This window comes from Rhinichthys klamathensis, unplaced genomic scaffold (assembly GCF_029890125.1).
Source record: "Rhinichthys klamathensis goyatoka isolate OS25496 unplaced genomic scaffold, OSU_Roscu_1.1 h1tg000149l_1, whole genome shotgun sequence".
In the NCBI taxonomy this organism is placed as follows: Eukaryota; Metazoa; Chordata; class Actinopteri; order Cypriniformes; family Leuciscidae; genus Rhinichthys; species Rhinichthys klamathensis.
The window spans coordinates 360,001-375,096 of NW_026606684.1; the positions used below are offsets into that span (position 1 = coordinate 360,001).

General features: G+C 38.9%; 1 protein-coding gene across 1 annotated transcript in view; it reads right to left on the reverse strand.

The window, feature by feature from the left end:
* xylt1 (xylosyltransferase I) overlaps positions 1-14,270 on the reverse strand; it is a 70,086-nt gene extending 55,816 nt beyond the window's left edge. Inside the window, exon 1 of the mRNA XM_056258160.1 lies at positions 13,912-14,270. Within this exon, the coding sequence (XP_056114135.1) occupies positions 13,912-14,178 (267 nt within the window). The 5' untranslated portion in view covers positions 14,179-14,270. The remainder of the gene's footprint in view (positions 1-13,911) is intronic.
* Positions 14,271-15,096: the final 826 nt, after the last annotated feature.

Genomic DNA, 15,096 nt, shown 5'->3' on the forward strand with positions numbered 1-15,096 from the left:
TGATGTTTCTTGGTGGTACTTAATCGTTAAAATATTAACGATCGCGATCTCGATTTAAACACCCATGCGATCTCATTCCTAATTGACAACGTTTCGGCTGTCTAATAAACCTTTGACAAGTACAACCACAGTGAAACATTCAAATCTGTGTTTGCGCTGCCACTGATCCAGAGACAGCAGTTGTCGTGTACAGGTATGAAATAGCTTCACAACTGCAGTTTCCACAATTTCCAGTAGTAACAAAAATAGTATAACTAAAATCCTCAATCCGAAAATTGAGCGTTAGATCTAGAGCATAGATCAGCATCGATAATAATCATGTTTCTTGAGCAGCAAATCATTATATTAGAATGATTTCTAAAGGATCATGTGACACTGAAGACTGGAGTAACAATGCTGAAAATTCAGCTTTGATCACAGGAATAAATTACAGTTTACTATATATTCACATAGAAAACAGCTATTTTAAACTGTAATAATATTTCACTCTTCTCCTTGCAAGGTATTGGCCTACCGTTCTTGGTGCAGGGTCAGAATTTTGTACTTCGCTTGGCAGTGGCATCTGGTAAAATAGATTAAAATAGTTTTAAATACATAAATGGGCAATAATAAATACATTACTAATAAATGCATAATTACTCATTTAAAATTACATGCTCTAATTTTTTTTGTTGCATTTTTCTCATATTGTACAAAGAGTAAACATAAACCATAAACATAAATATATATATTTTTTTAAATCCCAAATTGCATAAAAATCTATTCCAAATGATACTAAATTAAAGTACTTTTTGTATTTAAACCATCAATTGAATATAAAAGCACAAAACCTGCCAATCTAGGATATTCATGGAAAACAGTCTGCAGTGGTCACACCATATGATATTTGGTCGCACCACATGATATTTTCAAATTCAGTCAAAATTAACAGGGACAGAATTGGCCACCTAAACAAAACTTGCTAGCTTCCCTAAAAAGGTCACTATAAAATTTCTAATAAAAATATATATTTGTAGAAATAACTATAATATTAAAAAAAATTTAAGGTCATACCACATGACGTCCAACTTTGGTAACATACCAACCATTACAAAGGTTTATTTATTTTTTTACAATTTGAGAGAATTACAAACCGGCTTCCATGGGTCCGTGGTAAATTGGTATATGATGTAATTTCCTGTGTTTGAATAGTTTTCAACATAAAAGTCCCAAAATGGTAGTTCCTTGATGGTCGCACCATGATAAGTTTGTTTGTATATTATGATGGAAATATAACTACAAATGCTTTGAATTTTTTTTTTTTTTTTTACAGAATTACAAAACACTTTGGAAATCATGCCAAAGAGTTCAGAAAATAAATTTGAATAAATATTGAGTAATTTCAAAGACGTTTTCAAAACAGAAGTTAGGGTCGGACGGTCGCACCACATGATATTTTGACACTTTAAATAACAAAAAAAGTTACAAATAACTAAAGGTTTTTGAAAAGTTAAAGTGAGTACATACATGGTAGAGGTACTACAAATATACAGTCTCTTTTTATACATTTAAACCCGTTTTTACCTGAAAAAATGCAATCGGACAGAAAATGTAGGCGTCACATCATTGACCATGCATAACAACGCTATTGTTAACTAAAAGCTCTATATATTACAAATATTTTCCATTCTTTGAAGTCAAGCTGAAATAAAACAAAAAATATAAATATTACATGAAAAACTTGAAGAATATTTATAGAAATGTTGAAATTAGAAATTTTGCCTTTATAATTAACTGCAAATAAACTTAAGTTGTACCAAAACTAAACTAAATTAAAGATAATGTATATATATTATGTAACTATAAATTATACTAAAAAAACACTGAATCCAAGTTGCTGAATAAAAGTGCCTGCAAAATGAATAAATGTACTGTAAATGAAAAGTACTTTAGCAATTAGACAAATTATTTTTGTTTAATGGATGATGCAACTTGGAAAAAAATGTCCTAGAGACTTACACTAATGGAGAGACCTAAGCCACATCTCAGAAAAGACTCTTTTGGCTAGCGAGCAACCACCTAGCAACCACGAAGAAACGTGCTAAAAACAAGCCCTGGCACCCACTCAAAGCAAGCAACACTTTTGCATGGGTAAACAACACTAAAACTCTAGCTTAAAATTGTAATTGACCATTAACTGACACCTCTCAGTTCAGAGGCATCATCCATCCGCTCTAAACTATGGAGAAAGAGGACACAAGCAAAGTCAGAATAAGCCAATTCCCTCACTTCATTAGTATTCTTTTCATTCGGCTATTCAACCTTTTCAGGTTGTGAATTTGGCCTTAAATGGATACCCCATTTCTCTTCTTTAGAGTTTCTGAAAGGGCACCCCAAAGTGAAAAAGTGAACTGAGAGCTGTGCTTTAGTGACTAGTCCGTCCATGTACACCAGAGACACTTGGCATTAAGCTATTCTTTCTCTCCAGCTTAAAGCGAAAAAGCACAGACCGTGTGGTATGGTGATTCATAATCAGATGATTCACCTGTCCACCGAATCACACTCAAAAAAAAAAAACTGTCTCCCGAGTGGCAGACACCTTACCAGGCTACCAAACACGTTATACTACTCACAGCCAGACCTTTGACTAAATGGCAAAAGGTCTGGTCTACATTTCCGCCCACTAAGAACCGTCCACTTAGAAAGGATAAGTTATATTCTATACTATTTTGTCTAAATTGGTAAAAAAAAAAAAAAAAAAATCAGTTACTTAAAATGCTGCAAGTAAATTTAAGCACCAAAACATTACAATGTACAGCATATTAATTTGGAAATTAATTAAAGTTTGGGCTCAGTAATTCTTTTAAAATGTTTATGAAAGAAGTTTCTTATGCATAGCAAGGCTGCATTTATTTGATTAGTAAAAGATACTTTTATAAACATTTTATACAATCAGATTACTTCTTGCCAGACTAAGAAAGTGCTTTCCAGGTTTGTCTGCGAGCAGTCCGGTGGTATCAGTGGTCTGGACAAACAATGAGTTTAATAAAGATACTCTAGCAACACAAAGTATTGTCAAACCCTCTGGGATTGCTGAGGATTACGCCAGGGATTTGAGTAGATGCCGGATTAAGGGATTTTTTTTTTTATATATTAAAATACACATAAATCACAGTTTTCTCCTTGAACATGGAGCCTGCACTTAATCACTCCCAGAGACTAAGCCTGGATGCTCAAGACGCTTCTATGGTTAGCCTGCGACTGCATCTTCCAGTCGCTCTTCAACAGTGGGCTTGGGGGGCTCTAGTTCCCTGTCAGAAATCAATTGCGAACTTTGCGTTTACCCCTGCTGCTTGCACAAACAACGATCAGAGATGCACAGACCAGCTGTTCAGAGGGATTCACAGGGGGCACGTCTAAAAGAGTGCGAACAGGACCCTCTGTTCTGCCAGGATGAGTCGGGGGGATCTAACCGTGGGTGGCAGAGGGAGTTTATTAGCATTCAGAGGCTCAGTGGGAATTCACACCAGCGTGTGATATACTCGCATTCTCTCGCTTGCCGCTAAAAAAGAGAGCGGAACAGTCACGTGATCGGGGCTTTGAAAGAGCCTGCGTCTTGGTCACATGTAGCCGACATGATTCACAAGCCCCAGCAGGCATTGCCTAGAATTATGCCCTTCCAGCGCACTTTAATTAGGTCTCTGTTGGGGGACGCATATTGTACAATGGAATGGGTGAAATGACATTTGTGGCTTAAAAAAGGTGGAGATTTGAGAGCACCCGATGGCTTGTAGACAAAACTATTTGTGATTAAAATATCTTCAGATAATATTCTCCTCGTTTTCCACAATAAATTCATCACTGGCATTCACAGACGTCCAACAAATGATTCTCTGTTGAATACAGAAATGACTAGAGGATCATTCGCTTTGGTGTCTATGGCATCTACAAAACCAAAATGAGATATGAGAGGTCTTGGTGGAAAACAGAAGATGCCTGCAAACGGGGCCTTGAAAATTCACATCGTGATTTAAATTCTCTGAATTTCACACGCAAGCATAAAACAACACCAGGCCTTATTCCCAGGATGCCTCTCGCTATCTGCATAAGACAAAAACAAACAAACACAAAAACTAGTTTAAGATGCTTACCAATGGGATTTTTGTCTTTCCCTTTGGGATTATGGATTTGAAGTATTTGTCATTGCATCTGCTTAAATCCGTGGCTGATATTAGATATTAGACCGTGTGTAATGAGGTTGTTGTAGAGTAGTGTGATTATCTGATGCTGGGTGGATTATGGTGGCTGCTTGATGCCGACAGATACACGGGCGAGCTGGTTTGGCCCACATTCAGCGCAGGAATGCAGAGGACACAATATACACGGCGAAGAGAAACAGACTGTGAGACCAACTCAGAGAGGAGACAGGAAAGAGAGAGACGGACAGACATAACACAGACATAACAGACTCAGAGACCTTACGTACTGAGTTTTCCTTAGTAACCTTGAGTTTTACTGAGTAACCTTACGTACAGGTTTGTAATATGAGTAATTCCTCATATTACAAACCTGATACTGATAAATGTATACTGATAAATGGCTAATAGTAAAATTCTATTATATTTTGCATAATTAAATAAAAAAAAATAAAAAAAATCACAACATGTACATTTAGGCATCACAGTAGTATGTACAGTGTAACAAATATATATTCAATTTGAGATATTAAATTATTATTAAATTAAAGGTGCTATATGTATTTTTTAGCTGCCTCTATCAGTGATGTTTCAGATTGCAACCAATTTTTACAAGAGCGCTCGTGGCGTGCTCTTGCGCGTACTCGAACACAAGAGCGAGCACTCATGGTACCGGCCACACTGAGACTTTCAACACACTGGAGAAAGCATCACACAACATGCTGGAAACTCATGTAAACTCCCACTGCATCGTTACAATAATAGGCTACTTTTATCAGCTTGACGTTGAACTAATGCTACATGCTCATACCATGATAACGTTACATTTGTGGTGTTATCTAGCATAAGGCATTTCACTAACTATTCGTGTATCTTTCACAATCAGCAATGTCAACATAGGTGAATGTATAATATGATAACGAAAACGGTTAGTGACTAGACTGAACAATTTCAGTGTAACAGTAAGATCGTAGGAAGTAACATTACTGTACTGAACGTGTCTGGAAATGTGTATTATAAACAATATGATAGTAGTGGGATGAGTGACGTTAGACAGTAGATCTAGTACATAAAATAAAAGTTACATCCTAAAGCACCTACTTTTTGTTATCCTTATATATCATGTATGTTGTAGTTTACCTTGCTATTTCATTACAGTTTACCATTATTTATTTCAGCATATCTGAAAACTTGTAATTTATCACAATAAAAATAGTGGAGGTCTCTCCATAATTCAAACGCTCTGCCGATGTTGATCCGTGTTTTCGTCCTAAGTCGTTCCGATTGACGTTTGGCCTGACGAGCTTCAGCAGATACATTTTTGTTTTGTTTTTTATATTTTTGTGGAGTTTGTGTTGGAGTGTGTGTTGTGCTGGAGGCAGGTCGTTTTTGGGTGTTATCAGACTCCATGTCGTCAGCTGCAGTGCCGTCGGACTGTATATAAAAAAGAGAGAGGCGAGGGAGCGCGCGTGCACGTCACATCCGATGGATTTCGCAGAAAATCCGACCCGGAGACTTCACATAGAAATAGGAATACTGGCCTTCAGAGGTAATAGCAAAACCCGACAAGTGGATCATTGTAATGTGTGATTACAACCCCTTCACACACAGGCAATAAAAAAGGATTCGTTTTAGAAGAAAAGTTACATTTAGCACCTTTAACTTTAATGAGGGTTACATTATTGTAAAAATGGAGGAAATTGCTGTTTTCAATCAATCAATCAATAAAACTAACACAAAAACGGTTTACCATAAAACAGTAAAATGTTAGAATATAGTAAAATAAGAATACAAAAAATGAATTGTTGATAAAGCAAAATAATGCATGCACTGGAAGTTAATGTGGCCACTGAGACTAAATGTGAAAGCGATCGTGAGTAGAGAGTCCATTATTTATCATGCCAATAAAGTACATAGACAAAGAGAGAGAGAGAGAGAGAGAGAGAGAGAGAGAGAGAGAGAGAGAGAGAGAGAGAGAGAGAGAGAGAGAGAGAGAGAGAGAGAGAGAGAGAGAGAGAGACAGAAGAGTCTGGATGGTGGAGGTAAAGCAGCCAGTGAACGCCAGAGTTGGTTTTCTTTCGGCAGTCACTGACTGAGCTGTAACACAAGCCTCATTCATGTGACAAACACACGGTTACATAGTCACTACTGACACACCTTCACACTCACAGTTACACACCCTGACCAACGCTTTCCACTGCTCACAGGGAACATATTCACATAAATACACAATCCCTCTCTTCATCTACAGCGCCAACCGCTCGCCCTGACGACTCCTGCTTAACCACAGTCTTCTCCAATCGTCAATTTAACACACAAAAAATATTAAGCTAACACATACAGCATTAGAGCGCTTAGCTTACTGATGTTTTTGTATATTGGTGTATTTAAGCAGTTAAGCAGTATTCATGTGCACAATATGCACAATATCTCAGTTCCATATTGGTTATTGGCCAATATTATAATTTTTTTAAAGGATTAGTTTTCTTTTGCTGATAATCACCCCCATGTCATCCAAGATGTCCATGTCTTTCTTTCTTTAGTCGAAAAGAAATTAAGGTTTTTGATGAAAACATTCCAGGATTTTTCTCCATATAATGGACTTCAATGGGCCCCAAACGGTTCAAGGTCCAAACGACAGTTTCAGTGCAGCTTGCACAAATGCTCGCCTTGCTCTGTTCTGTGATGCGCGTTCGTGACGTTGCATAATACGCAATTACGTTGAAAAGGTCTCGCAGAACAGAGTCATCACAGAAGAGAGCAAGGCGAGCATTTGTGCTTATAAAACTTAAACTTTTTTATTTATTTTTGAAATGACCGATCGTTTCGTTAGATAAGACCCTTATTCATCGTCTGGTATAGTTTAAAGCCCTTTGAAGCTGCACTGAAACTGTCATTTGGACCTTGAACCGTTTGGGGCCCATTGAAGCCCATTATATGGAGAAAAATCCTGGAATGTTTTCATCAAAAACCTTAATTTCTTTTTCGACTAAAGAAAGAAAGACATGGACATCTTGGATGACATTCAGAGCACCTGGATCATCTAATGCTAATCTATCATCTAAAGTTAATCTTTAAAAAACTATTTTACAATAATAATTTAATAAAGCCATGGTCACACTAGACTTATGAGCATGTAAAATGTTTTACAGACACTGCAACGGTGCACTCTGTGGCATCTTTTTTTAAAACATAATCCAACAATCAAAATTATAAAAAATATGCAATCTGACTTCTCCACTGTACTGCAATGCTGCAATCATACAGATTCAAAGTTTGCGTTTTCAGCTAAAAGTTCACGCTGTGGAGTATACATCTTCTATTGGTCACACGTCTTCACGAATTCGCAGGTGATGTGATGTCTAAAAATTAGTATAGCATGATTGATTTTAGTTTTCAGTGTTTTATTTGTATTTAATTCAGACAAAAATTTACAGAATTTTAATATCGGCCATAGCATGAAAATAATTATTGGCTTCAGAAAGAATTCTAATATTGGTTCATCCCTAATATTCTGCATATAATGCATATAATCAAGACCGCACACGTCTCAAAAAAGACCTCACACAAACGATACTCCATTACCCCGTCCACTACTCACAAGCTTCCTTAGGCCCCGCCCCCTCCTATTTCCACACAAAGAGTGATAACAAGGTGCCAACAATGATAGGGGTGAGATGGAATTAAGGGCTTGTAGCAGCGTACTTAGCCAAGTATGAATAGCGCCCAACCACAGTTATGTTAATGGTAGCATTACGGTGCACCAATTTGCTGTTTTTCCAATATCTGTGACAGGCCACTATTGTGCTGTCAAGCTTACATAACAATTAACTAACTTTTTATGGACATGTTTACAAAGGACATAAAGTACTCCTAGCTAAATATTCTACCCTAACGCAATAGACATTCAGCCACTTTAAAGCATTTTCACGACAATGGCTGCGCCAGGAAAAGTAAGTCTTTATCACGGCGCTCAGTGTAAACTATAAAATCAGCCCGAGCGCTTGCTTTCTTTTTAGTAGATGAAGTCATTGGCGAGGCAATGGGACCGAGCCCGCTCATTAAGAGAGCACATCATGGAATTGTTTCTGATAACCATCAGCTTAACACAGAGAAACAAATCAATAGGTGTTGGCTCGGTTCATTACGTAACAGTCAGAGAGAGATGAAAGTGCTCTGTTTGGTCTTTTCTGCACTTCTGGAACGAAGGTAACCTCATGAAAACAAATCTGATTTCGCCTCTAGCCTTTGAAAGCCATGCAAAAACAGCCTGGCCCAATGTTCCTGATTCGCTGTCATCAATCTTTACAAGGTCTGAGATATACTCCCTCTCTGTTTAAGAGCTAATGGAGAGGAGGAAATGCTAACAGGGCAGCTGTCCAACTGAAGTTGGGGCAAACGAGCACCCTGGGGCAACTTTTGATGATCAAGCAAAACAACGACCAGCCTGGATCTAATGTTGAGTATATGAGAGAGAGAGAGAGAGAGAGAGAGAGAGAGAGAGAGGCAACAGAGACAGAGAGATGGCCTGTAAGCACTCAGGCATACTGACGGAGTGTGAGTCAGCACTGCACGGCGAGGAGAGGATGGAACAACTCAATAACAGGAAAAGACTGAAAGAAAGACAATGTAACCACAACAGTTTCTGCTAAGAAAATTAGTTGCGTGACTGGGAATGACACAGTTGGCCGGACAAAAGCAGAATTTATTTAGTGTTCATTTTGTGTGGTAACACGATGGACTGTGGAGCAGAGGTTGTGTAACAAACAATCATTATCTGTCTTTCTGATGGACTGAGTTGTAACGTTTCTGTCATTGACTATTTTTAATCCATCATGTTTGTTTTAATTTCCCGAATTCCCCTGATTTGAGCATGTGCATGTGAAATCATCTAATGGCCAATATTCAATTAATCTTTTCAATAATTAACAGTTAAAATTTAACTCACAAGGTAGCAGGTTAACACGTACGGTATGTTATTTGTCCTTTAATTAACACAGTGGTACTCAACCAAGGGGTCCGGGGCCCACTAGGGGGCCTGAGCCAACTTGCAAGGGATGCAAAAAACACTATAAAAATAACATTAAACGCATAACTTGTAAACACTAATACATATATATTTTTTTTACTTTTTCCTCTTTTTTTTGAAGAACATACAGTTTGTGTAATTACAAATTAAAAAAAAAAATGTTTTTCAAAAAATCAAGACATTGTGTCATTGTGAAATTATAAATGTCAGAAAGCACAGAAACTCTGATGTACACACACAAGCTTGGCTTTATGATGTGAGGGTGCAAGTGAGGACGACTATGAGGACTAGGTTTTATTATTCCAAAGCTTTGTCTGCCTAGTCAACGCTCTCTGGATCCCTGCTTTAGGAAAGATCCCTCCAAATGCTATGAGTGAGAAAGAGCCACACAGGTGTGTGTGTGTGTGTGTGTGTGTGAGTGTGTACTTATGTCACGCTTGGTCCCCAGAGCCCCCTCCCTCTGGGATCCCACCACTAATTCAGGTGGCGAGCGGTCGGCAGATAACGAGCACATTCACATTTAGCACACATGCTGAGCACGACATATGAGATTGATCACCATCAAACCAGACTCCCCTCACATCAGGAACCCAAGCAGTGTTTGAGCATGTGGGACCGGCTGACCTGAGGAGAATCAGAACATGCAGTAACAAGACAAATGTGGCGTTCAGCTCACCTGGTGCGCAGCGGCACCTGGCTAATGAGCGCATGTTAAAGCAAATGAAGGAAGTACCGTTTATTGCTGCATTAACACAGGCCCCAAAACACGCCAAACACATGTGGAATTAACTTAATCGTCAGTGGAATTAACTTAACCACCAGCATCACAGCCCTTCACTGGCATGTTTTCCTCAGCACTAAATCTGCCTTCAGAAATGTTTCAATTAGTGAGGTTGACTAATTTAATCAAGATTTTTTTCTTTTAATAGAGAAAGAGGAATAGACTATATACATAAAACATGGATTACAAATTAAAATATAAAATTACATATACAATAGTAAGATTTCCTCAAGACAGATTAATCAATTTATCATTGAGCCAACCATCTGACTAGGGTTGAAAATATCTAGTTTAGCAATAGCAAATCAATTAATAGTTAAATTCATTTTAATCTAGCCACATCTGAAGTTCCATTTGGGCTTGGAAATTCTTTGCTTAGGTAGTACAAAAGCATTTATCACATAAGTAAAGTATCCCCAAATAGTTCCAACTAAAATGGACCAAATGAGCCAATTTTGCCATTTACAGAAAATCCCACACTTAACTAAGGTTTAATCCACTTCCCATCGTGCGCACGGCCAACATCCCCATTTCCACAAGCAATGGAACTTCCAGTTTTGGTTTCAGGAAGGAATACACACACAGTGCACAAACCATACAAGAAATCCAGAATACCCAAATAACATGCAAATGGTGAGGTCAATGTAGAACCAGACGAAGTCTGTGGGGTCTGTGCAGAACAGATTTAAACAGTCAAAAATGTTAATCAGAGTCGAATGAGTCAAAATAAGAACAAAGAAAAGAGAGAAGATCCCATTTTTTCTGCAATTCAGCAGCGTTTTTGGTGGGCGCAGATTGTGTTGGTTTGGGTTAATGTCATGTTTAAGAAGGCAGCACAGTCAGTGACCCACAAAAGGTGAGAGGTCATCTGTCTCTCACACCTCTTTAATCAAAAAGGCTGAAGCGCAGACAATTTGTGCCGGCAGAGTTGTATTAAAGAGCAGTCGGCATGAAGTGCAGAACAAAAAGGGATAGTCACTCCCCTGTCTATTTTGCTCTCTTTGAGTCAACAGAGGCCAGGTAGAGTGTAGCACTACACCGAAACACCCGGACAACAGAGACTCATGCTGCTTTTGAGACAGACACAAACACATTACATGATGATGCAAACACTGAATCCACATGCACCACCAATCCAACTTTTCTATATCCTAATCATTTGTTAATGTACTCATTACTTCAATGAGCTCACCGTTTCTACTTTATATTAATACATTGTCTAAATGCATACATTGTTAGCTTAGCTAACTGCATGATTGTACATTTCTGAAATACATTACTTGACACAGTCACCTCTGATAACAGGTCACTCTAAATTGTAATGTAGACACATGCATTTTCTGTAAAGCTGCTTTGAAACGTGTATTGTGAAAAGACCTATACACATAAATGAATGAATTATTTGAAAACTACACTCTAATCTTATGTACCTTGCAAAGCCAGAACAGACAGATTACCTGAAATTACTCGAAACAACAAATTAGCCATGAGGAAATCCAATAGTTATGTGACTCCACGATGAAGATTAATTTCGGACAAAAGCAGACTGATAGGTATCTATTTCTTGTCTGTGGGATTGAGAGCCTTCTGGGGGTTCGGATGTATCTTCTGAAACACTCTCGTGTTTCTAACACTCGCTCCAGACTTCCCACCTCGCTGATTCCATGCCGTCTCAGGACGAGGATCGAGATAAACAGCTGAAACAATCGCACGGCTACGGGCTCCCACTTTAATCCTCTGCCAATCCTGTTTGCCAGAATAAACAGCCCACCGAGGCCACAAACAAATCCGAGAGCAGAACAGATATGGAAGAGCAGAGCACGGACGAAAAGGTGACCGGCGCTGGGGTCACGACTCACGCCACACTCTATTATTATTATTGCACGCTTCATGCAGCAGATCCAAGCAGGATGATGGCTCTACAGGGATAATTTCAGAGCAGACGACACCGAAAGACGGACACACTTCACACCGCCGAGGCAGGATGGCACCGAGCCACTCTGCTGACATGCACACATTTACTGGACATTAACACTCCTGCCAAACTGCGACATCTTGAAGGCAAAACTGTCTGAGAAGCAAGTCCTGCTGAGAATTCGGCATCCGAAGGTGCCGTCGATTAGTGCTGGAGGGATTATAACGTGCACTTTAGACTGCAGGATTAAATACGACCACAGAAGAATAGAATTATCACATTAGACACAGATAGAGCAACAAGTCTGTGGGGATATTAGCGAGAGACTAAATGAGATGGAACGTCGCTCCAGGCTCGCTGTAGTTTACATTACACCTGGATTAGAAAGCTAAATGAACACCTCTGCAATTAAAAAGTACCGTACAACATTGTTGCCAAATGGTGATGTTAGTGTTAGCCTGCAGTGACAATCTGTTCCAGCCTTCACATTTTTACATTATTCAGATTTACATGAACACAATTAGGATGATATTTCTTCAATGAGGAAAAAGCTGTTCAAACACAGCTATTGATGACAGAAAGATTTCTAATTAGATTAGGCAAACCTATGTCTGGGAGCATTATGTTAATGTGATGCTACATGATAATTAGCATCAATTAATTGTAAAAAAAAAATGATGCAGACTGATGAGGGAGTGTAGCGCTTTTACTGGCGTTTAATGTATTTTGTGCGAATTATTTACAAACACATTTTCATGTTTTATACACCTTGGCTGTGTCTCAAAACTGAGCAAGCTGCCTACCTAGGAGGCTTTCCGTGGCATGCGCATCATACATTTTGTAGAACTTAACATGTATCAATTCCCAAAAATGCTTTCTAGGAATATAGCCAACTAGATTTTGAGACGGCCATAGAGACGGATACATATAGTCCAGTTTTGCTCTCAAGTGCTGTGCAAAATATGCAACGAAAAACATTTCTGGTTTGAACTAAAGAGCTATTTTTAACTGATCTGGCCATACTCTCACTGATGTTACTTAATGTAGTCGGGTCACTGTCCTGAACACAAGGCATGGAGGGTCTGTCAGCAAAGCTGCAGGCAACGACTCCGAGCAGGAGCATCATGTCCAGACAGATCAGCCAGCATTTCAAGGCACAAACTGAATGGAGGATGTTACGAATCCACAAAATCAATAGTAAAATATGTGGATTTTTTGAGGTGTCAGTGAGGACAACAATGTTGGTGCTTTATCTATCTAGGCCTATATATATATATATATTTTTTTTACAAAAAGTAAATACAACCAACTGAGCCTAAACGCAAAGGGGTTTAAGACATGTTGAACACCAGGTGGACGTTTCTGAAGATTCACCAGTCAGGTTATTTCAGTCAAACTAAACCATATTTTGAGTTCATTTATGTTATCACATGAAACACATTTTAATTTACCTGACACAACATTTCTATAGTTTTTATTGAAAGAGTGATTGATATGGTGATAAGAAATAAGAGGGCATTTAATAACAAAATCGAAGTATTTACACTATCCATAGCCGATGGAACCGGATTATTTATATCATAAATCATTTCAATCTTCATAAAGGTCATGACGAGATCACTCCCAGCACATATCACCAACAAAATGACATGAAGATGATCTGAAAGCAACGCATGAGAGCTGAACTGCCTATTCCTCCGACATACACAATTACAATAGCAACAACTTAATGTGAGTTAACGGACAGCGATCCGTCACACGAGATGCTAAAGTATCCAACACAACTGCATCTTGCGCGACGGTCACATTCTCAGCTGCGGTGTGTATAGTCAAGACAACAAAGGGATACATTTCAGCACATCACTAACAAATCATCCAGCCACCGTTTGTGTAAACATAAACACCCCGAAACGTTGGGTCTGGGGATCATTTCCGAGAGAGAACGGGCCCGTTATGACGGCGGACCGTGAGGAATGAATGGTGCGCTATGAACGGGGAAATTCCGCCTTACCGGCTGCTGTTTTTGTCGAATGGACGCTTTCCCAAGCGGCGGCTGGTGATGCCTGCTCTGGAAGCCGCTCTTCAGGTTCTCGCTGTAGGCTTTGTTGATGCCGAATCGGTCCCTCTTCTCTCTGCCGTTTTCTTTTTGGTCTTCACCCGTGTCCAGACTGCTGAAGTTCCACACGATGAGCGTTTGGACCAGCAGCACTGTCAGCGCGGCTATTAACGCGGACCGCGATCGGCGAGCCAGCTTACGGGCGCACAGACTGCCGAACATCTTCACCCTGAAGCGGCGAGGTGCCACTGCCGTGCGCCGACAGTCCGCTTTGTGGCTCAGCGTCGCGAAAGGAGCGTGTAGAGGGGGAAAGGGAGAGGGAGAGAGGGGGCGGTTGGCAAGGGCTCCGCTGGAGGAGAGAGAGAGAGCGCGCGGATGAAATATGGCCTGCGCCCCCTCGCGGTGAAACATGTAAACGACACGGGGGTCTTTCCATGAAATGGGCGTCTTCTTATCAGTTTCAATAAACGTTTTATCAGAGAAACTATGACTAAATTGTTGTGTTAGTTAATCTAATCTAAAGCAATAGATTTGACGGGAAGAGGGTTGACAGTTTTGCAGTTTTTACATTTATACATTTATTCCTTTATGTATATGTGTGTGTGTTTTTCTTCTCACCCAGATGAATCACAGGAAATGCCAGACAAAACAAGACCCTATGCACAATACTTTAGTTTTTCAAAAATATCAAAAGGCTGTGGAACTGTTTGTCATACAGCAGCCTATATTTGTACTGTTTTCTTTCCAGTTTAAGTATTCTTTTATGTTCTGCAATACCTTCTCACCAAATGTAATTTATGTCATGTTGTGTTGAAATAATAAAATAATAATTTAATCCTGATATTTCTACAAATATCCGGACGTTATTATGATATGGCACATTAAATATATTTAAATTTGTGCCACTTGAAGTGTTTTTAATAAAATATATACAGAAACCTAAATAGAAGAAATAAAAATGCTTGCTTCCATTTGCATTTTTGTTTCAAATAAAAAGTGCAATTGTTAATATAGCAAAGACATGAGTGGCAGGCATCCCCATGAAGAAAGAAGAAAATAAAATACATTTACTGGATTTTTGTAGATGTGTTAAGAAAAAATGCTTAAAATAGCATAAGGGCATATTTGTGGAATGACCCA